The following is a 22,066-nucleotide window of genomic DNA, read 5'->3' on the forward strand; positions in this document are numbered from 1 at the left end:
CCTTTGTTGTTGTTCTGAGATTGATTTGCACTTTTCGCAACAAAGTACGTTCATCTCTAGGAGACTGCGTCTCTTTCCTGAGCGGTATGACGGCTGCGTGGTCCAATGGTGTTTATACTTGCGTACAATTGTTTGTACAGATAGGCCTCCCGGGTGGCGCAGTGGTTAAGGGCGCTGTACTGCAGCGCCAGCTGTGCCATCAGAGTCCCTAGGTTCGCGCCCAGGATCTGTCGTAACCGGCCGCGACCGGGAGGTCCGTGGGGCGACGCACAATTGGCCTAGCGTCGTCCGGGTTAGGAAGGGCTTGGTCGGTAGGGATGTCCTTGTCTCATCGCGCACCAGCGACTCCTGTGGCGGGCCGAGCGCAGTGCGCGCTAACCAAGGTTGCCAGGTGCACGGTGTACCCTCCGATGCGCGCTGTGTTAAGAAGCAGTACGGCTGATTGGGTTGTGTATCGGAGGACCTTCGTCTCTCCCGAGCCCGTACGGGAGTTGTAGCGATGAGACAAGATAGTAGCTACTACAACAATTGGATACCACGAAATTGGGGAGAAAAAGGGGTAAAATCCCCCCCCCCAAAAAAAAAAAGTTGTACAGATGAACGTGGTACCTTCAGGCGTTTGGAAATTGCTCCCAACGATGAACCAGACTTGTGGAGGTCTACAATTTTTTTTCTCTGATTTCTTTTGATTTTCCCATGATGTCAAGCAAAGAGGCACTGAGTTTGAATGTAGGCCTTGAAATTCATCCACAGGTACACCTCCAACTGACTCAAATGATGTCAATTAGCCTATCAGAAGCCATGACATAATTTTCTGGAATTTTCCACAGTCAAAGGCACAGTCAACTTAGTGTATGTAAACTTCTGACCCACTGGAATTGTGATACAGTGAAATAATCTGTCTGTAAACAATTGTTGGAAAAATTACTTGTGTCATGCACAAAGTTGATGTCCTAACCCACTTGGCAAAACTATAGTATGTTAACAAGAAATTTGTGACGTGGCTGAAAAACAATTTTTAAATAACTCCAACCTCAGTGTATGTAAACCTCTGACTTCAACTGTATTTGGCCTGCAATTTCTGAGGCTGGTAACTCGAATGAACTTATCCTCTGCAGCATAGGTAACTCTGGGTCTTCCATTCCTGTGGCAGGCCTCATGAGACCCAGTTTCATCATAGCGCATTATGTTTTTTTGCGACTGTGCTTGAATTAACTTTCAAAGCTGTTGAAATGTACCAGATTGATTGACCATGTCTTAAAGTAATGATGGACTGTCGTTTCTCTTTGCTTATTTGAGCTGTTCTTGGCATAATATGGACTTGGTCTTTTACCAAATAGGGCCATCTTCTGTGTACCATCCCTATCTTGTCACAACACAACTGATTGGCTCAAATGCATTAAGAAGGAAAGAAAGTCTACAAATTAACATTTAAGAAGGCACACCTTAATGCATTCCAGGTGACTACCTCATGAAGGACTGGTATAGTGATCTCTTGTCACGCCCTGGTCTAAGTATTTTGTGTTTTTCTGCATGTATTGGGTCAGGCCAGGGTGTGGCATGGAGTTTTTGTATTGTGGTGTGTTTTGTCTGGGGGGTTTTGGTGTGTATGTTAGTGGGATTGTAGCTTAGTAGGGTGTTCTAGGAAAGTCTATGGCTGTCTGGAGTGGTTCTCAATCAGAGGCAGGTGGTTATCGTTGTCTCTGATTGGGAACCATATTTAGGCAGCCATATTCTTTGGGTGTATTGTGGGTGATTGTCCTTAGTGTCCTTGTTCCTGTCTATGTAGGTTACACAAGTATAGGCTGTTTTGGTTTTCTTTACGTTTATTGTTTTTGTACTGTTTTGTATTAGATTCGTGTTAAATTTGTTTATTAAAACATGGATCGAAATCTACACGCTGCAGTTTGGTCCGACTCTCCTTCATCATTAGAAAACCGTTACAGAATCACCCACCACCAACGGACCAAGCAGCGTGTCAACAGGCAGGAGCAGCCCAAAGAGGAGAAGCGCTATAAGGATTTCTGGACATGGGAGGAAATCCTAAACGGAGAAGGACCCTGGGCTCAGGCTGGAGAATATCGCCGCCCCAAGGAGGAACTGGAGGCGGTGAAAGCTGAGAGGCGCAGATATGAGGAGGCAGCACGGCGACGCGGACGTAAGCCTGAGAATCGGCCCCAAAAATTTCTTGGGGGGGGGCTAAGGGAGAGTGTGGCAGAGTCAGGAGTCAGACCTGAGCCAACTCTCCCTGTTTATCGTGAGGAGCCTAGGAGGAGACCAGAACCAGAGCCGGTGTTGGAGGTGAGCGAAACAGAGACTGTGAAGGAGTTAATGGGGAACTTGGAGGAGAGAGAAATGAGGGAGTTGCTGTGTTGGTGCTTTTTGCATGGAATTCGACCGACGGAACGTGTCGGGGATTTGATGGCACCTGGGTTAGCGCTCCATACTCGTCCTGAGGTGCGTGTTAGTCGGCTGGTGAAGTTGGTGCCAGCCTCACGCACCAGGCCTCCTGTGCACATCCCTAGCCTTGCACGTCCTGTGCCAACACTGCTCTCAAGATCTCCAGTACGCCTTCACGGTCTAGCCCATCCTGTGCCACCTCCACACTCTAGTCCTCCGGTAGCAGCTCCCCGCACCAGGCTTCCTGTGCGTGTCCTCGATCCGGTACCACCAGTTCCAGCACCACGCACCAGGCCTTCAGTGCGCCTCGCCTGTTCGGCGCAGCCAGAGCCTGTCTCCTCTCCTGCGCTGCCGGAGCCTCCCGCCTGTTCAGCGCAGCCAGAGCCTGTCTCCTCTCCTGCGCTGCCGGAGTCTCCCGCCTGTTTAGCGCTGTCGGAGCCTTTCTCTTCTCCTGCGCTGCCGGAGTCTCCAGTCTGCCCAGCGTCGCCAGTCTGCCCAGCGCCGCCAGTGCTCCCAGTCTGCCCAGCGCCGCCAGTCTGCCCAGCGCCGCCAGTCTGCCCAGCGCCGTCAGTCTGCCCAGCGCCGTCAGTCTGCCCAGCGTCCCCAGCGCCGCCAGTCTGCCCAGCGCCGCCAGTCTACCAGACTCTTCCAGCGCCGCCAGTCTACCAGACTCTTCCGGATCTGCCAGTCAGCCAGACTCTTCCGGATCTGCCAGTCAGCCAGACTCTTCCGGATCTGCCAGTCAGCCAGACTCTTCCGGATCTGCCAGTCAGCCAGACTCTTCCGGATCTGCCAGTCAGCCAGACTCTTCCGGATCTGCCAGTCAGCCAGACTCTTCCGGATCTGCCAGTCAGCCAGACTCTTCCGGATCTGCCAGACTCTTCCGGATCTGCCAGTCAGCCAGACTCTACCGGATCTGCCAGTCAGCCAGACTCTTCCGGATCTGCCAGTCAGCCAGACTCTTCCGGATCTGCCAGTCAGCCAGACTCTTCCGGATCTGCCAGTCAGCCAGACTCTTCCGGATCTGCCAGTCAGCCAGACTCTTCCGGATCTGCCAGTCAGCCAGACTCTTCCGGATCTGCCAGTCAGCCAGACTCTTCCCGGATCTGCCAGTCAGCCAGACTCTTCCGGATCTGCCAGTCAGCCAGACTCTTCCGGATCTGCCAGTCAGCCAGACTCTTCCGGATCTGCCAGTCAGCCAGACTCTTCCGGATCTGCCAGTCAGCCAGACTCTTCCGGATCTGATCCAGTCAGCCAGAGGATCTTCCAGAGGATCTGCCAGTCAGCCAGGATCCGCCAGAAGCGCCAGTCGGCCAGGATCTGCCAGTAGCACCAGTCAGCCAGGATCTGCCAGTCAGCCAGGATCTGCTGAGACCACCAGCCAGCCAGGATCTGGTAGATCTATCTACCTGCCTGAGCTTTCTCTCACTCCCGAGCTTTCTCTCACTCCCGAGCTTTCTCTCACTCCCGAGCTTTCTCTCACTCCCGAGCTTTCTCTCACTCCCGAGCTTCCCCTCAGTCCCGAGCTGTCTCAGTCCCGAGCTGTCCTTCAGTCCCGATCTGCTCCTCAGTCCAGTGGGGTTCTGGGTGAGGACTACTAGGCCATGGTCGGCGGCGAGGGTGGACTATCCAGGGACGCGAGGAAGAGGGACTAAGACATTAACTGAGTGGGGTTCACGTCCCGCGCCGGAACCGCCACCATGGACAGACGCCCACCCGGACCCTCTCTATTGTGTTGAGGTGCGTTCGGGAGTCCGCACCTTAGGGGGGGGGATTCTGTCACGCCCTGGTCTAAGTATTTTGTGTTTTTCTGCATGTATTGGGTCAGGCCAGGGTGCGGCATGGAGTTTTTGTATTGTGGTGTGTTTTGTCTGGGGGGTTTTGGTGTGTATGTTAGTGGGATTGTAGCTTAGTAGGGTGTTCTAGGAAAGTCTATGGCTGTCTGGAGTGGTTCTCAATCAGAGGCAGGTGGTTATCGTTGTCTCTCATTGGGAACCATATTTAGGCAGCCATATTATTTGGTTGTATTGTGGGTGATTGTCCTTAGTGTCCTTGTTCCTGTCTATGTAGGTTACACAAGTATAGGCTGTTTCGGTTTTCTTTACGTTTATTGTTTTTGTACTGTTTTGTATTAGATTCGTGTTAAGTTTGTTTATTAAAACATGGATCGAAATCTACACGCTGCAGTTTGGTCCGACTCTCCTTCATCATTAGAAAACCGTTACATCTCTGTTGAGGTGATGGATGGACCAGTTGTTTTAATCCAGTATGCCTGGAATCTTCAGTTAACCTTTTGGAAGAATCTGCTGTGCACATTTCCCTCAAATCACTGTCAGCCATTAATAGTAGAAAAGTGGTCCTATTTGGCGCTGTTGGTAGAGCACGGCGCTTGAAAAGTCAGGATTGTGGGTTTCGATTCCCACTGGGGCAAACCATACGAAATATGTATGTGTGCATGACTATTAGTCCCTTTGGGTAGTGTATGCTAAAGTGCATATATATATATATATATATTTTTAAATAATTAGATACCAGAATATTGTGACGAGGAGAGGAAACTATTTTAGACTATTGATATGTAGCCCATATTCCTGGCAGATTAGCCTTCAAATGATCCCCTCATTTGAGAAGAGAGCTGTTTTAGGAAGTTAATACATCGAATTAGTAGTTTCTGTCACTGAGATACACTGGAATTACATTACAAGACTGGCATCCAAATTAGAAAAAAACTATTAACACTATTGTCAATCGTGTAATGTAATTCCAGTGTAAGTCAGTGACAGAAACTAAATAGATTTATTCAGGAATGTTGCCTAATTCTGCGTCTTTTACCCAATGGTAAAGGGCAGAGTAATCTGTGTTAAGAGCTGAGATGTTTTTGATTATAGGGAGAGGAGTCAAAATGACAGGGCTTTATGGTGGATGCCACAGAGGAAGTAATTCACAAAATGACCATCTCCGCAAAGGTCAACTATGTCCTGTTGTTCCATAGTCTTAAAAAATGTCATACTGTTGGCTACAGGGACCAATGGAATGTGCTTTGTTAGAAGATGAGCTGGATTATGGTGGAATAGAACAGCATTTTTAAAGACAGGTGTGTGTGTGTGTTCTCACCAGAGCCAGGCACAGTGCTGTTTGTACTGCAGCTCCTCTGGACTCTCCTTGCCTTGCTTCTGCTGCATCTCCAGCTCTGCCCGACGGCCCTAATGACCACAGCAACCATGACCACACAGCAACCACATACACGATACCGGTACAGCAACCATGGTCGCAAATCAACCGCATTCATATGGCAACCATGACCATAAATTGACCAGGAAACTCAATAGAGATAAACAGAAAGACATGCTGTATTCATAGGGCACGCGCACACCTGTAGGACGGCATGGTACGCTCGGCTCATGAACCCTCGCCAGGCCTGGGGTAGGAGGAGGGCCCGATGCCACTCTGATGGCTGAATGTTCACCTGACCACAGAGAAGAGAAACACTGAGTATGTATGCACATTCATACATGCACACTACCGTTCAAAAGTTTAGGGTACTTAGAAATGTCCTTGTTCTTGAAAGAGAAGCCAATTAAAATAACATCAAATCGATCAGAAACACAGTGTAGACATTGTTAATGTTGTAAATGACTATCGTAGCTGGAAACAGCTGATTTATTTTATGGAATATCTACATAGGCGTACAGAGGCTCATTATCAGCAACCATCACTCCTGTGTTCCAATGGCACGTTGGTTTAGATCATCCAAGTTTATCATTTTGAAAAGGCTAATTGATCATTAGAAAACCCTTTTGCAATTATGTTAGCACAGCTGAAAACTGTTGTCTGATTTTAAAGAAGCAATAAAACTGGGCTTTTTTTACACTAGTTGAGTATCTGGAGCATAAGCATTTATGGGTTCGATTACAGGCTCAAAATGGCCAGAAACAAAGACCTTTCTGCTGAAACTCATCAGTCTATTCTTGTTCTGAGAAATGAAGGCTATTCCATACGAGAAATTGCCAAGAAACTGAAGATCTCGTACAACGCTGTGCACTACTCCCTTCACAGAACAGCGCAAACTGTCTCGTAACCAGAATAGAAAGAGGAGTGGGAGGCCCTGGTGGACAACTGAGCAAGAGGACAAGTACATTAGAGTGTCTAGTTAGAAAAACAGATGCCTCACAAGTCATCAACTGGCAGCTTCATTAAATAGTACCCGCAAAACACCAGTCTCAACCTCAACAATGAAGATGCGACTCCGGAATGCTGGCCTTCTAGGCATTTTCAGTTTCTTGGCAATTTCTCGCATGAAATAGCCTTCATGTCTCAGAACAAGAATAGACTGAAGAGTTTCAAAAGAAAGGCCTTTATTTCTGGCCATTTTGAGCCTATAATCGAACCCACAAATGCTGATGCTCCAGATACTCAACAGGTCTAAAGAAGGCCAGTTGTATTGCTTCTTTAATCAGTACAACAGTTTTCGTCTGTGCTAACATAATTGCTTAAGTTTTTTAATGATCAATTAGCCTTTTAAAATGATAAACTTGGATTAGCTAACACAACGTGCTATTGGAACACAGGAGTGTTGGTTGCTGATAATGAGCCTCTGTACGCCTATGTAGATTTTCCATAAAATAAATCAGCCGTTTCCAGCTACGATAGTCATTTATAACATTAACAATGTCTACACTGTGTTTCTGATCGATTTGATGTTATTTCAATAGTCATTTACAACATTAACAATGTCTACCCTGTATTTCTGACCAATTTAATGTTATTGTAATGGACAAAAACGTGTTTTTCTTTCAAATACAAGGAAATTTCTAAGTGACCCTAAACTTTTGGTGGTAATGTATCTGTTTCAGAAGAGTATGTGTAAAAATAAACAGAAAATGGTGACGTAGGTCATCCATCTTTAAACACGTTTATATAAAAAGAACTGTACATGTTTCCAAAGATCATCACACACCTTGGTGTGGAGTATTCATAGAAAGCATTTTTCCTGTCTAGTGGGAGTAAGCATGAGTGTACACAAACATATCTAGCAACTCATAAACAAATCACTTGAGAGGGAAGGTTGATGAGCGGACTGCTAAAATAAACCGTTTGTGTAGCATGATGAGGATGCCTTAAACTGTCACTGGAGCGTACAACTAGGGCTGTCAGCCGGTGATTGTCAAGCAAACAACTGCTGGTCTCATGGTAATTGACCGTTAATGAACATAAACACATTTAGCATCTCCTGGCTTCCACGCAGCCTACAAGCCACTGATGAAGACCTTTGGAGCATCTACATTTTAAAACGTCTAATAAATCCATGTAATATAGCCTACACCAACACAATAAATCCATTATTTATTTTAGACAGATCTAAAGAAACATGATATGAAAAAAATGTAGTCTATTTCAGAAGAACAGAAATTGTCTGAGTTGTCCTTATGTTGGGCCCTGATATGGCTAAAACATATGGCAGTGGGTTACACTAGTTAGTTTAGCAGACAAGATTTGCTTAGAATTATGTGGCATTACTTTATATTGTGAAGAATGCAATCGAACTTAGCTGAATAAAACAGAAAGGACATTTTCTCCAAGCGTCTATTCTGTGTTGAGCGGTTAACAAAGAAACAGGTCCTCCTACTTTCTTCATTTATAGTTATTTATGCAACTTTAGTTGTGACACAAATGTTGGGCCATACGTTTAGATTTTTAATACATTCTAAGGCTGCATGATGCAACTCTAATGATGATTTGTGCAGGCTGTACACACTTCATCAGTCTCTCATTCACAATTTGACAAGCACTTGATAACGCCTCGAATTTCCCGGCTGCATGCCCTTTGTGTGGCCGTAATGCCCCCTAAAAAAATTGGGGATGCAATTTCAGCACATACTTTTCCAATTCCGAGACACATATTGAAGATGTTGGAAGAACTGTCCACATTTACAACAAGATGAGTAGGCCTACCGAACAGCAAAAGCACTAGCCTATGTCAATCTACTATCCGCCATAGTACAAAAGTTGACCTATTCTATTCTGTGTGAGAAATAAATATTCCAAACATAGTCTGAGACAGATGTAGGATGCGATGGATCCCAAATTAATACAATCACTAGCATCAAAAAACATGTTTAAGCAATGAGCTTGGTGCAACAGATGAGAACATTTAGCTTAAAATGTTGATAAACTATTAGGTTATTTCTTCACATTATAAGTGCAGCCATGCACACACTGCTGTAAGCTATAAGTGCAAATGTTCCATTAGCAGGAAAACACCATTCTCAAAAGTGACCACAAATGTGATTATGCATGTAATGGTTTTATTATAAAGGTGCATTTTTAAAGGTGAAAATGATCTTCCCAAACTCCCCCGCTGTATATGTAATGCCAGTTAGGCTTTACACCCGTTGTAAAGCAGATTAATGTGCTTCATTTTAAGAAGTTATTTTGGCCACTTTAGTTGTGATACAAAACCTTATCAAAACATATAGGCTAGGCTACATGAGGTGTGCGACTATGATTTGAAAAAGACTCCCCAAAAAATAATGCGCTGTTTGCCTTAAACTGGGCATAATTAACAAGTGATAATATATCATTCACAAGTGATGGGCTAAAATTGTCACCCATCACACCATTACTGATTTAATCTTGTCTTTACATATACTAAATAATACATGTGTGAAATTTGCATTGATTTAGAATGGACCATAATCATGCACCTGTCTCGAAACAGCGGCAGCGGAAAAAAAGATGCGTCATCTATGGACTTCAATAGCGAATGGAGGACGCTTTTCACGTGGTTCATTTTCATGCCAGCCAGGTAGGATATACTCCTCTCGTAAAGAGAAACAATATGCTTAAAATAAGAAAGTTGATAAATAAATATAGTAGGCCTAGCCTATAGAAAGCTGATAGAATCCTGCTCTTTTTAACAGAAGCCATCACTCCGTTTTCTCGTGCAATTGCATAGCCTATAGAAATGTTGCGCAACATGAGCACATGGGCTCTCATGAAGTGTTTGATTAGATTTTCAATTACATTTGAATTGATGTCAGAGTGATTAGAGGGACAATAGAGTGCTGAGTACCAGGCAGTTGGCAAGTTTGGTAGGCTACTAATGACCAGCCAGCAGCAGCAGCTTGGAGAAGACTAATTACTGTGACTAAGCGGTCACATGGAATTTGACTTGCTGTCATGACCATGACCGGTGTGGCGGTAATACGGTCACCGTAACAGCCCTACGTAAAACCAGCTGTCAGTTTGAAACATGGCTGTTGGATGATACACAGTGGCCACAAGATAAAAAAGACAAAGTATAAATGTGTAAATGTTCAGGTTATTTTTCTCAAGTCAACCAGCCAGTGGTGATGACGGACGGAGAGAAAGAAAGAGCAAGAGAAGACAATGAGAAACAGAAAAGGTAAGGACAACAGAAAAAGAAGAGAATGTGAGTAGATAGAGAGAACATGAACCAAAGAAAGATAAAGCGACCAGAAATATGATGGGATAGGGGAGAAATAGAAAGGCATCTACAGAGAGAGAGAGAGAGACATCCCCTTGCCCCTACCAACTCACTCGGAAGGCCCTCCGTTGTCACGTGTTGCTGATGAAACTTTGAGGGTTACTTCCAGAGTGGCGATGGAATCCATAAACCCATCAACTTCAGAACACACTCGTGACTTGAATGATGCAATTCATGTTCCACTTTTAAATAATAAAACTAGCAATTCAAATGAACAAACCCCCTGTTGTTTAACAAGATATAAACCTCAGTAAGTTAAACATTTAATTTGGGAGGTATTTAAGTCTCAAAATAAGAAATACATGCATGTGGAACATTATTAGGCACGCTTCTCCATTCTTTTCTATGAAATTGCACAATCTCCAAACATATCGCAGTGTGTGTCGGGATAGCACTTCGGTCTGAAGCCGGCAGCTTTGCTGGCTCGTCCGAAGTTGCTATCGGAGGGTCTAATTAACCCCTACACCCTCAATAAATTTCACTCCCTCAGCTTTGGGACACTTGTGCAAATGGCAGAGGTGCACGTGAATGCACAAATGGAGGGCAGAGGGGAACGGGGTGATTTGGGATTCAGCCAGAGCGAGATAGGGGAGGTCACCTCGTGAATGAGAGTGGCTAACATCTGCTGGTAGCTCCGCCCCCTGCTGAGGAGGAAGCGGTTGATTGGTCGTCCATCTCGGTCGGTCTGGACGGGCAAGTCAAAGGAGAGAAGGAGGCCAGCTGTAAAACACAAACATTATATCACATAAAACTTACATTTGCGGAAAACCTAGCTAACCTGGTCCTAGTCAAATAAATTATAAATATTCATTTGAGAAATGTAACCTTTATTTTCATGAACAGTAGACTAAATGCATAGTAACTCATGCAGTCAAGAATGATTCATTTTGCATACCTTTAACTGACTAGCCAATTCCTGATTTTATTAATTTATCCTTATATTTCAATACAGGGGATGTCAACAATTTAGCAGACTTATTAAGGCCTTAAATAAAGTAATGTAAGATTTTTTTTAAGGACCAGCGGACTCCCTGTTATTGAATTTTTCTTATTGATGGTGTGTGTTGGTACCTACCTGCCAGGCCAGGTTTGAGACCAGGCTGTTTGCTCTTCTCATAGGTTTTCAGCATGAAGCCTGGGATCCCTGCCACCGTTTTCCCCTGGTCTGACCGGAGGCTCCCCCTTTTCAGGGCAGAGTGGTACACCCCACGGGGCATCTGGCTCATCTCCTGCCTCACCAGTGAGGTCAGGAAGAGCTCAAATGCTGAACAGAGGGGGGTGGGGAGAGAAAGAGAAAGAAATTGGAAAAGAGGCGATAGTGGCATATTTTAATTCTGTTGTGGAAGTCTGCAATGGAACAAAATAGAAGTCTCAAAAGTGCAAACCGCACCCATCCGGCACTCAGGAAGGCTAAATGAAACACTATTTGAAATAAAAACAAATACTATTTGAATTTGGGCAAACATACTGTATATAATGGATCCCATGATGGATGTCCTCAACCCATGTAAGAGCAGAGAAGAGTATTCACAGTTTCACACACAATGGGAGACTATGGTATAAACACACAGTTTATTTATACGAGGCAGAGAAGGAAAAGAGTGGCCCGGGGCGTCTGGGAACAAAGCACGTCGACAAAAGGACATTGAGTGTCGGTTTACTTTTCAGAATTCCTCATCGTTTAATATAACTGACACGCTTCATTAAATTACATTGGAGCAGGAAACTGGAGTGGGGTAGAGTTTGGTCGAAAGAGGCTGTCGAGGGATTGGGGCAGAATTTCTGATTTATTCGAGTCAACTGCTCTGTGGTGCTGCGTTTCAGCATGTAGAGACAGTCCTCAGGGGGTATTGCTGAATAGTTTCACACAAAACAATTTAAACGCTGCATTAAATTGAATACACTATTAAATCAAGATCCGAAAACATTTAGTCCCATCCTCAAAAGTTGGCACGGTGCTCAGTACTGCTGTGAATCTAAAGAGTTGTAGTGAGAGAGAGCGAGCACATGTGTGTGTTGTGAGTATATGTGTCTAACAGTACAGTAGTTATAAAAAGGACAGAAAAGGAAAGAACCAAGGTAGTTAGAGAAGTGGGGTATATTAGATATGAGCAGCTTCTACCTGGCAGGACTGAGAGGGATGTGAGACCTAGGAGCTTCACATAGGATGGACCTGGAATGGACAAATCTTCCTCCTCCTCCTCATCTTTCTCCTTTACCTGTTCCTCCTCCACACTTTCAGGAAGTTTTGCGACTGGCCTGACCTATCAGGAAGACAAACCAGCATACCAAAGACATGATTGGCTGACTGATTGCATTACACAACAATGATAAACAACAATTTGATTAATTATGAGTATAATGGATTAAAATCAGATTAAGATAACTTTTTATCGATTGCACACAAAGGTCCATACAAATTTTGACTTCCGCTTTCAACCCAACCCCGCCGATACATATACAGGTTTTTGGAGAGGTGCGGGGGGCTACCACACTGGGTGCCCGGGGAGCGGTTGCTGTGGCGGGTTAAGTGTCTTGCTCAAGGGCACAACGGCAGACAATGTCATCTAGGATTCAAACAGGCAACCCTCCCATTGCTGGCCTGCCTCTCTTACCGCTAGGCTACCTGCCGCTCCAGCGATTAATTACTACTACATAACGTTGCTAGGTGGTTGTAGGAACATTGGGAGAGCGTCGTCTATCCAGTGGTACTCTCACCTGCTCGGGGAGGTGAAGGAGCGTGTGCGCTGCCTCTGAGAACTCTGACAGAGCCTTGTATCCACAACTGGCCACCTCAGGTTCCTGGAACACACAAACCCATCAAAACAAAAACATGCACAGAGATCTGGGAAAAGCTAGTCTGGGAAGCAGGCTGATTTCTCCACCAACCTTGTTGAGAGCGTAGCCCCAGAGAAAGCTGACAACCTGCTCTTTGAGTTTCTGAAGGAAAATAAGCCATAGTTAAGGGCGAAAAGGCCTCAAATCACATCAAAATGAAATGCTGCACAAAAACAAAAAAAACTTGTTAAAATTGCCATTGTTAAAATATGGGCCCCAGGTGTGTTATGCATAGTCCACAGATTTGGAGGACAGGTGGTGTACCTCGTACTCCTCTGTCTTGACAGTGAGCTGTGGCAGCAGAGCCAGGAGCTCTGCTATGGCCTTGACCACCAGAGGTCTAGAGTCACAGCTCAGCTTAGGGCCCAAGGCTGTCCATGTGGAGCCCACATCCACCACCTGGAAAAACATCATCAATGTTTACCACCTGAAGACAACGTTAACTTAGGGGGTTTATTGAATTATGCTTATTGTAACAAGCACATACCAAGTAAGGCAGTATTCTTATTCAGTATTCAGACATCTTAGGAAAATTTTGTGGCAGTGCGTGTGTGTGTGCATGCGTGTGTGTCTGTGTGTGCGTCAGGCAAATGTGGTGCCGGACAACGCGACGGGAATATCTTAATTTACCAGCCATTTGAGAAATTTACCGGACAGATATGCTTTAGGGCGTTCACTCACGGTGTTCAGAATCTTAACAAAACATGCAACTCCTGTAATGAAGCAGGCAATAAAACATCCTTTTCAAACAGTTGCCAAAATGCAATTCACAGGAAAAATTGGGAAAATAAACACTTAAATCAGCACTTGCACTTGACCCCCGTAACACCACCAGCGAAACCCCCTTTCTAGCTCTGAATCTGACAGCTACGTTGAGGAAAAATGTCCTTTCTATGCCTGTGATATGTGGTTGTCCCACCTAGCTATTTTAGAGATGAATGCACTAACTTTAAGTCGCTCTGGATAAGAGCGTCGGCTAAATGACAAAATGTAAACAGCACACCTGATGCGAGAGGTATATGACAGATCTCCATTAGAAATTTAGAAAGAGGGTGAAAGAAAGTTGATCTGAAAACCAATAGAACAGGTATGAAATGGCATATGAGGAAGTCCTTCATAGGCAGCTGTGTGGCAAAAGGCCTAGCTGATTATTGAGCTGTTGCGGTCAGTGAAAAGCATCTAAAGTGTGTGAAGAGAATGCGCCTTGAGTATAATTTTAAACAATGAGACAAGAAGTGGGGTGTGTGGCAAAGATAACCTGTAGGTGTGTCTCGCTCTCCAAAATGTATGTGCTCAAATCTCCAGAATCCACTCCGCTGTCTCCCACCAATACTTGCACATTCATTGTTCTATGTGAATTTATTGCCCTTTGACTGTTGCTTTTTAGCAATTCCCCATTACATCTGTCACCAATAGTAAATGTACTGTTAATCCCCGTCATTTGGGTACATTCATTTATGTTGACGCATTTATATTATTAGGCCTACAGTTATTTTGCATTCTCATTTTCGGAGTGGAACTGTCATTTGTAGAGTTCACAACCTGCTACACTTGTGAGAAACAAGTTTGGGTTTTATTTTATAACTATCATTTCTTTTTCCATTGTCTTTTTTTTCTTTTTCCCATTGTCTTTTGTTTGGTCTCTCTCTCTCTTGTTAATGATAAGGGAGCACGCCTGCCTCAGCACGACACACAACGTGCCCATTTGGGGATGTTTGCTTTCTGATTGTCTTAGTCACCACAACCACCACTAATAAATTACTGAGAAGCTCAGCTTAAGTCAACAAAGTCGTTTTTTTAAACATCCATTGCGAATGATAACCTAAGAGTTCCTCAAACAATCTACCCCTCGGTAATTGCCAAGCCTCCATGTGAAAGAGCAAAATATCATAATCGGATCATCCCATATATCCAGTGGAAACTTCATAAAATAGCCTACCTTTCTCTTGTGCAAAAACAGCTGTTTGTCCCGAGTTCACTGGGGGAAACTGAGAGCCCAGAATAGGCTAGTTGATACAATATTGCAGGTTTGCTAGCTACAGCTTTAGGCAGAATCCAGTGAGGATTTGATAGAATTTTGCACTTCACTAGCAAAAGTCAAGACAGATAAGGGCGGCAGACAGGCAAAGTAGAGAGATGAATGTGATTGAAAGAACCATAATTTTTTATCAGTAGGCTATATTTTTCTACTGTTTTTATTTGTCGGCTTTATCTATTTTGAATTGGTTGACAATGGAGGTTATAGGCCAACGGCTGCATTGGTCATCTCTGAGTTCCATGCGCTCATTTATGATATTGCACAGCCAATGATTACGGTAATGTGTCCATATGGCAGAGGCTGGTGCTCTCGCATTAGTTGAATTTAAACTTTAATATTTTTTATTATTTTAACTAAAGATTTGTATGATTTCCACATGACAACGATTTTGAGAAACAAAAGCATTATTGAAATGAAACTAATCCAAAAAACACTTATATGAAAACCCTAACTGACAGGCAGATTGGTAGAAATGGTAGGATAAATTGTATGCTTCCCCAAACTTGAAACTCACGCGCCCCCTATGAGGTTATGAAATAATTGCCTCCATCTTTCTATGGTCGGATTTTCAAGAACGTGAAGACATGCCTCATAACATGAAGTAAAACATTCAGGTGTCAAACAATTAAGTATGTTTTCAAAATGCATACTGTCTCACGCTCACATTGTAAAGTGGTGGGTGACGCGTTGATAGCCTGCGTTGGTTTTTCTCCTGGTCAATTTGTCAGACCACATTTTTTTATTATTGCCGTTTCAAAAAAATATCCGGTCATTAAGCCAGCAATTACCGGCTAACAGAAACCCGGGCACGCACGTGTACTCTCACCTCGGTGCGGCAGAGCTCGTGTAGACCTTGCAGTGCCAAGGCAGCAGGGGCGGCCTGGTCTGGTCTGGAACACTGGGCCAGAGTGTGTGTGATGGCAGCCAGCATGTCCCCTCCGTGCTGGTAGGGCCTGTGACAGACGAGTCATTAAAACCTCTTTCTGGAAGCGAATTCAAAATCCTTATCGCCAAGGCACTTTTGTAGCTCTGAAACTTTCAAAAGATTGAACAAGCGCATATCTAATATGGATCGAAGGGTGTAAGGTGCAGAAGAAGTGTGGAAGGGTAGAGGGCATAGGGCAGGGGTGGCCAACCCTCCTCCCGGAGTGCTACTGAGTGAGCAGGCTTTTGCGCCAGCCCTGCTCCAACACAACTTATTCAGCTAATCTAGGTCCCGATGAGCAGCTGGTCAGTTGAATCAGGTATGTTAGAGCAGGGACAGAGCAAAAGACTGCACAGCCAGTAGCTCCCCAGGAGGGTTGGACACACTTGGTATAGGGAAAGCAAGGGGCTTAGGAAGAACCCTAAGAGGACAGACCGTATAAGTCTCAGGGGAGTGTTGGAGCCCACCTCTCTCTGCAAATGTCTCGGACACAGGCAGCCCTGGCTAGAATCTGTTCCCACTGGGCCTCCTTCCCCAGGAGCACAGACTTCTCGAACTGGGAGATCAGCCTCTGGAGGTCAGGGTACACACGGTCCTACAGCCAAGAGAGAAAGACACACTTAATCTGAAACCAAGACTGCCAATGTGTCAACTCCCGCCACCTAGGAAACAATGCATTGCAAATTAAACACCCTTCTGAAAGTGCAGTGTGGACAATCAGCTGGCATCATATATTGTATTGTTATTTGGATGTAAAAAAGTATTGTGTTTTCTTTGTGATCTGAAAAACAAGAAAACGTAATACAACTTTATATTGAATAGATATACACATCTATGTATCTACACTACCGTTCAAAAGTTTAGGGTCACTTAGACATTTTTTGTCCATTAAAATAACATTAAATTGATCAGCAACAATGGTTTCGACAGAGTATTTCACTTATAATTCACTGTATCACAATTCCAGTGGGACAAAAGTTTACATACACTAAGTTGACTGCGCCTTTAAACAGCTTGGAAAATTCCAGAAAATGATTTAATGGCTTTAGAAACTTCTGATAGGCTAATTGACATAATTTGACATAATTTGAGTCAATTGGAGGTGTACCTGTGGATGTATTTCAAGGCTTACAATCAAACTCAGTGCCTCTTCGCTTGACATCATTGGAAAGTCAAAAGAAATCAGCCAAGACCTCAGAAAAAAAATTGTAGACCTCCGTTTAGAAATTGGGAGCAATTTCCAAATGTCTGAAGGTACCAGGTTCATCTGTACAAACAATAGTATGCAAGTATAAACACCATGGGACCATGTAGCCGTCATACCGCTCAGGAAGGAGACGCGTTCTGTCTCCTAGAGATGAACGTACTTTGGTGCTAAAAGTGCAAATCAATGCAAAGGACCTTGTGAGGAAACAGGTACAAAAGTATCTATATCCACAGTAAAACGAGTCGCTCAGAAAGGAAGAAGCCACTACTCCAAACCGCCATTAAAAAGCCAGACTACGGCTTGCAACTGCACATGGGGACAAAGATCGTACTTTTTGGAGAAATGTCCTCTGGTCTGATGAAACAAAAATAGAACTGTTTGGCCATAATGACCATTGTTATGTTTGGAGGAAAAGGGGGAGGCTTGCAAGCCGAAGAACCTCTTCCCAACCGTGAAGCACGGGGGTGGCAGCATCATTTTCGGGGGTGCTTTGCTGCAGGAGGGACTGGTGCACTTCACAAAATAGATGGCTTCACGAGGATGGAAAACTATGTGGATATATTGAAGCAACATCTCAAGACATCAGTCAGGAAGTTAACTTCTTGGTAACAGGGGGCAGTATTTTCACGTCCGGATGAAATGCATGCCCAAATTCAACTGCCTGCTACTCATCCCCAGAAGATAAGATATGCATATTATTAGTATATTTGGATAGAAAACACCCTGATGTTTCTAAAACGGTTTGAATCATGTCTGTATGTATAAGATAACTTATTTAGCAGGCAAAACCCAGAGGACAAACCATTCAGATTTTTTTTTTTTGAGGTCACAATCTTTTCAATGAGTTTTCATTGGGAATCCAGATTTCTAAGGGACCTTATTGCAGTTCCTATCGCTTCCACTGGATGTCAACAATCAATCATCTTGAACGAGGGTCACTTGAAGTGTACTGTTAGATAGAGGAGCGTGACCAGAAAGCTAGCTACAGTTTGTTTTCCTCCTGTATTGAACACAGATCATCCCGTCTTCAATTTTATCGATTATTTACGTAAAAAAATACCTAAAGTTGTATTACAAAAGTAGTTTGAAATGTTTTGGCAAAGTTTACAGGTAACTTTTGAGATATTTTGTAGTCACGTTGCGCAAGTTGGAACCAGTGTTTTTCTGGATCAAACGTGCCAAATAAATTTACATTTTGGATATATATCGACAGAATTAATCGAACAAACGGACCATTTGTGATGTTTATGGGACATATTGGCGTGCCAACAAAAGAAGCTCGTCAAAGGTAAGGCATGAATTCTGCGTTTTCTGCGTTTTGTGTCGCGCCTGTCTCTTTGTTTACGGAAGTGCTATCCTCAGATAATAGCATCGTTTGCTTTCGCCAAAAAGCCTTTTTGAATTCTGACATGTTGGCTGGATTCACAACAAGTGTAGCTTTAATTTGCTATCTTGCATGTGTGATTTAATGAAAGTTTGATTTTTATAGTAATTTATTTGAATTTGGCGCACTGCATTTTCCCTGACGCTAGCGTTCCACATATCCCAGAGAGGTTAAAGCCTGGTCGCAAATGGGTCTTCCAAATGGACAATGACCCCAAGCATACTTCCAAAGTTGTGGCAAAATGGCTTAAGGACAACAAAGTCAAGGTATTGGAGTGGCCATCACAAAGCCCTGACCTGAACATTTGTGGGCAGAACTGAAAAAGCGTGTGCGAGCAAGGAGGCCTGACTCAGTTATACCAGCTCTGTCAGGAGGAATGGGCCAAAATTCACCCAACTTATTGTGGGAAGCTTGTGGAAGGCTACCCAAAACGCTTGACCAAGTTAAACAATTTAAAGGCAATGCTAAAAATTACTAATTGAGTGTATGTAAACTTCTGACCCACTAGGAATGTGATGAAAGAAATAAAAACTGAAATAAATCATTCTCTCTACTATTATTCTGACATTTCACATTCTTAAAATGAAGTAGTGATCCTAACTGACCTAAGACAGGGAATTCTTACTTGGATTAAATGTCAGGAATTGTGAAAAACTGAGTTTAAATGTACTTGGCTAAGGTGTATGTAAACCTCCGACTTCAACTGTGCACACACACACATAGATATGTACATACAGGCCACTCAGAAAGTATTCAGACCCCTGACTTTTACCATATTTTGTTACGTTGCAGCCTTATTCTAAAATCAACTAAAAAAATAATAATTCCTCATCAATCTACACACAATATCCGATAATGACAAAGCAAAAACAGGTTTTTGAAAACCTTTGGCAGTGATTACAGCAGAGTCTTCTTGGGTATGACGCTACAAGCTAGGCACATCTGTATTTGAGGAGTTTCTCCCATTCTTCTCTGCAGATCCTCTCAAGCTCTGTCAGGTTGGATGGGGAGTGTCGCTACACAGCTATTTTCTGGTCTCTCTAGAGATTTTTGCTCGGGTTCAAGTCTGGGCCCTGGCTGGCCCACTCGAGAACATTCAGTCTTGTCCAGAAGACACTCCTGCTTTGTCTTGACTATGTGCTTAGGGTCGTTGTCCTGTTGGAAGGTGAACCTACGCCCCAGGTGTGTGCCTTTCCAAATCATGTCCAATCCACAGGTGGACATGTAGAAACATCAAGGATGATCAATGGAAAAGCTGCACCTGAGCTCAATTTCAAATCTTATAGCAAAGGGTCTGAATACTTACGTAAATAAGGTATTTTTGCTTTGTCATTATCGGGTCTTGTGTCTAAATTGATGAGGATTTTTTTTAAAGGCAATCCATTTTTAGAATAAGGCTTTAATGTAACAAAATGGAAAAAGTCAATGGGCCTGAATACTTTCCAAATGCACTGTATGTATATATTCAAATAAAAAAAGTATGACTTAGACTATTGCTCTCCCATCACTAACCTGTTTCTCCCACAGAGCGGTCATGAGGCGCAGTGCCACGGCCCTCAGCTTGGGGGCGCTGCCCAGCATCTGGAGAGTGTGGAGCACCTGGGGAAGGCACAACTGACAACCACACAACACATGTCAGAGAGGGGAAGCCACACACACAGACACACGTCAACATAAAGTATGATGTTAAGTTTGAGCCAATACACTATTCAATGACACTCATGCATAAATTGGTACACAGGAAGCTTTCTTGGAAGGCTTTGCGTTAAGTCTATCTTGACCACATTCAATGTGAGGCAATGAGATGCAAAGTCTTCTCTAAAACTGAGCACTGTCCTTTGACGTTGAGACTCCTACTACTAGTTATAGCAGCTAAAAGTATAGCATTTTTCCACTGTTTGGGGATATGACTCAGCCTTTCAAACAGGCCAGCCGTGTGCAGTGCAGTAAGTACCTTATGGGTCCCAAAGTTTGGCAGCGAGTACAGCACAGCGTGGGACAAGTCTGGGTCACACTCCTTCCCCAGCTTAAACAACAGAACATGAAGAAGGGATGGGACCTGCAGAGAGAGAGAGCGAGGGAGGGAAAGACAGGGAGGGGTGAGAGGGGAGGAGAGAGAAAGAGAGGGAGAGAGAGAGAGAGAGAGAGAAAGAGGGGGTGGGAAAGAGAGAAAGTGAGTGAGTGAGTGAGTGAGTGAGTGAGTGAGTGAGTGAGTGACAGACGGACAGGACAGACGGGGGGGAACACTAGTTGAAGCGTGTTTACTTGAAGCACTTTTCTTCTTGTATAGGGGAGAGTGGGAGTAGGGGGGGGGGTAATATTCTACATTCTTGCCCGAGTTCTTCTCACCCACATCATTACAGGCCGCGCTAAGCTGCACACTGTCACAACCGATCCATCTCACCCGCCACCGCCACCCCCGCCGCCACACAGCGCAAGGAAGAGGCAAAGGAATCGTCGGGCTTTGAACTTTGAAAGTCGCGTTCCTACGCTGGTGTTCCCCCCACTCCCTCCCCCGCTCTCAAGGAGCTCCTCATTCCTTAATTTCTTCCTTTCTTAATAACTTACTTCTGTCTCTCGCTTTTCACTCCCACTCTCTCGCCTTCCTTCTTTCCAACCCCCCACAGCTGACACACTGTTGTACAAAAGCAGAGTCTTGTCCCGGAGGCTTTTGCCATTCCAAGACACCTAAGTACGCTTCCTCTCTCTCCCACAAACCCTGACAAACATATAGAGCCTTGGGGGCAGAACAAACAGACAACCCCAGCCAAATTAGTGTCAGTTCTAGTGGAGGTATCATCATCATCATCCCAGGCCAAGACTAGAGAATATGGAAAGGGAACTGAGAGAAAATGAATCTTTTATTATAGAAAGCAATAAGGACAAATTAGGTAATGCACACACGTCCAATATACAGCCAGCCCTCCATACAGTATAGTGAAGGGGTGCCAAACAGCAGGCCCATTGGCCAAATAGAAAACTGTGGCCAGATAGGTACACAGGCAAAAATATGCTGCATTTGTTTGCTTGTTTTTGCTACGCAAGTAAGTGGAACAGCCTTGTGTTCTTGCGTTAAGTACATAAGGTATAGATGCAGTGCCTTCAACACATTACTGAGTACCACTCTCCATATTTTCAAGCATAGTGGTGGCTGCATCATGTTATGGGTATGCTTGTCATCTTTAAGGACTGGGGAGTTTTTCTGGATAAAACATAAATTAAGCTAAGCCCATGCAAAATCCTAGAGGAAAACCTTGTTCAGTCTGCAGAATTAAGTTACCTATCAGAAGGACAATAACCTAAAACACAAGGCCAAATCTACACTGGAGTTGTTTACCAAGAAGACAGTGAATGAATTTCACAGAGCTTAAATAATTTCGAAAATAAAAAAATGGGCAAGATGTTGCACAATCCAGGAGTGGAAAGCTCTTAAAGACTTACCCAGAAATAATGACAACTGTAACCACTGCCAAAGCTGCTTCTAACAAGGTATTGACTGTGAATACCTATGCAAATAAGATATTTTAGTATTTCATTTTCAACAAATTAGCAAGAATTTCTAAAAACATGTTTTCACTTTATTATTATGGGGTATTATGTGTAGATAGATGGGTGAGGTTTTACCTTTTTTTTTCTCTTCATTTTGAATTCAGGTTGTAACACTACAAAACGTGGAATAAGTCAACAGGTATGAATTCTTTCTGAAGGCACTGTAAGGCTTAATAACAACTTCCGGAATGGGAATGCTCAGTGGTTCCCTCCTAAAA

The 22,066-nt window shown here is 43.9% G+C and overlaps 1 protein-coding gene across 2 annotated transcripts in view; it reads right to left on the bottom strand.

Annotated features, from left to right (window-relative positions):
- focad (focadhesin) overlaps nt 1-22,066 on the bottom strand; it is a 70,173-nt gene that overhangs the window by 18,649 nt on the left and 29,458 nt on the right. For both annotated transcript variants that reach the window (XM_029674576.2, XM_029674575.2), the window contains exons 12-23: nt 20,254-20,358; nt 19,812-19,913; nt 16,176-16,303; nt 15,610-15,736; nt 13,010-13,144; nt 12,797-12,847; nt 12,626-12,709; nt 12,030-12,171; nt 10,983-11,171; nt 10,506-10,627; nt 5,774-5,866; nt 5,515-5,603 (exon numbers count right to left, since the gene is read on the bottom strand). In XM_029674576.2, coding sequence (XP_029530436.2) covers nt 5,515-5,603; nt 5,774-5,866; nt 10,506-10,627; nt 10,983-11,171; nt 12,030-12,171; nt 12,626-12,709; nt 12,797-12,847; nt 13,010-13,144; nt 15,610-15,736; nt 16,176-16,303; nt 19,812-19,913; nt 20,254-20,358 — 1,367 coding nt within the window. The remainder of the gene's footprint in view (nt 1-5,514; nt 5,604-5,773; nt 5,867-10,505; nt 10,628-10,982; nt 11,172-12,029; nt 12,172-12,625; nt 12,710-12,796; nt 12,848-13,009; nt 13,145-15,609; nt 15,737-16,175; nt 16,304-19,811; nt 19,914-20,253; nt 20,359-22,066) is intronic.

The sequence above is a fragment of the Oncorhynchus nerka genome, linkage group LG12 (genome assembly GCF_034236695.1).
Source record: "Oncorhynchus nerka isolate Pitt River linkage group LG12, Oner_Uvic_2.0, whole genome shotgun sequence".
NCBI classification, from domain to species: Eukaryota; Metazoa; Chordata; class Actinopteri; order Salmoniformes; family Salmonidae; genus Oncorhynchus; species Oncorhynchus nerka.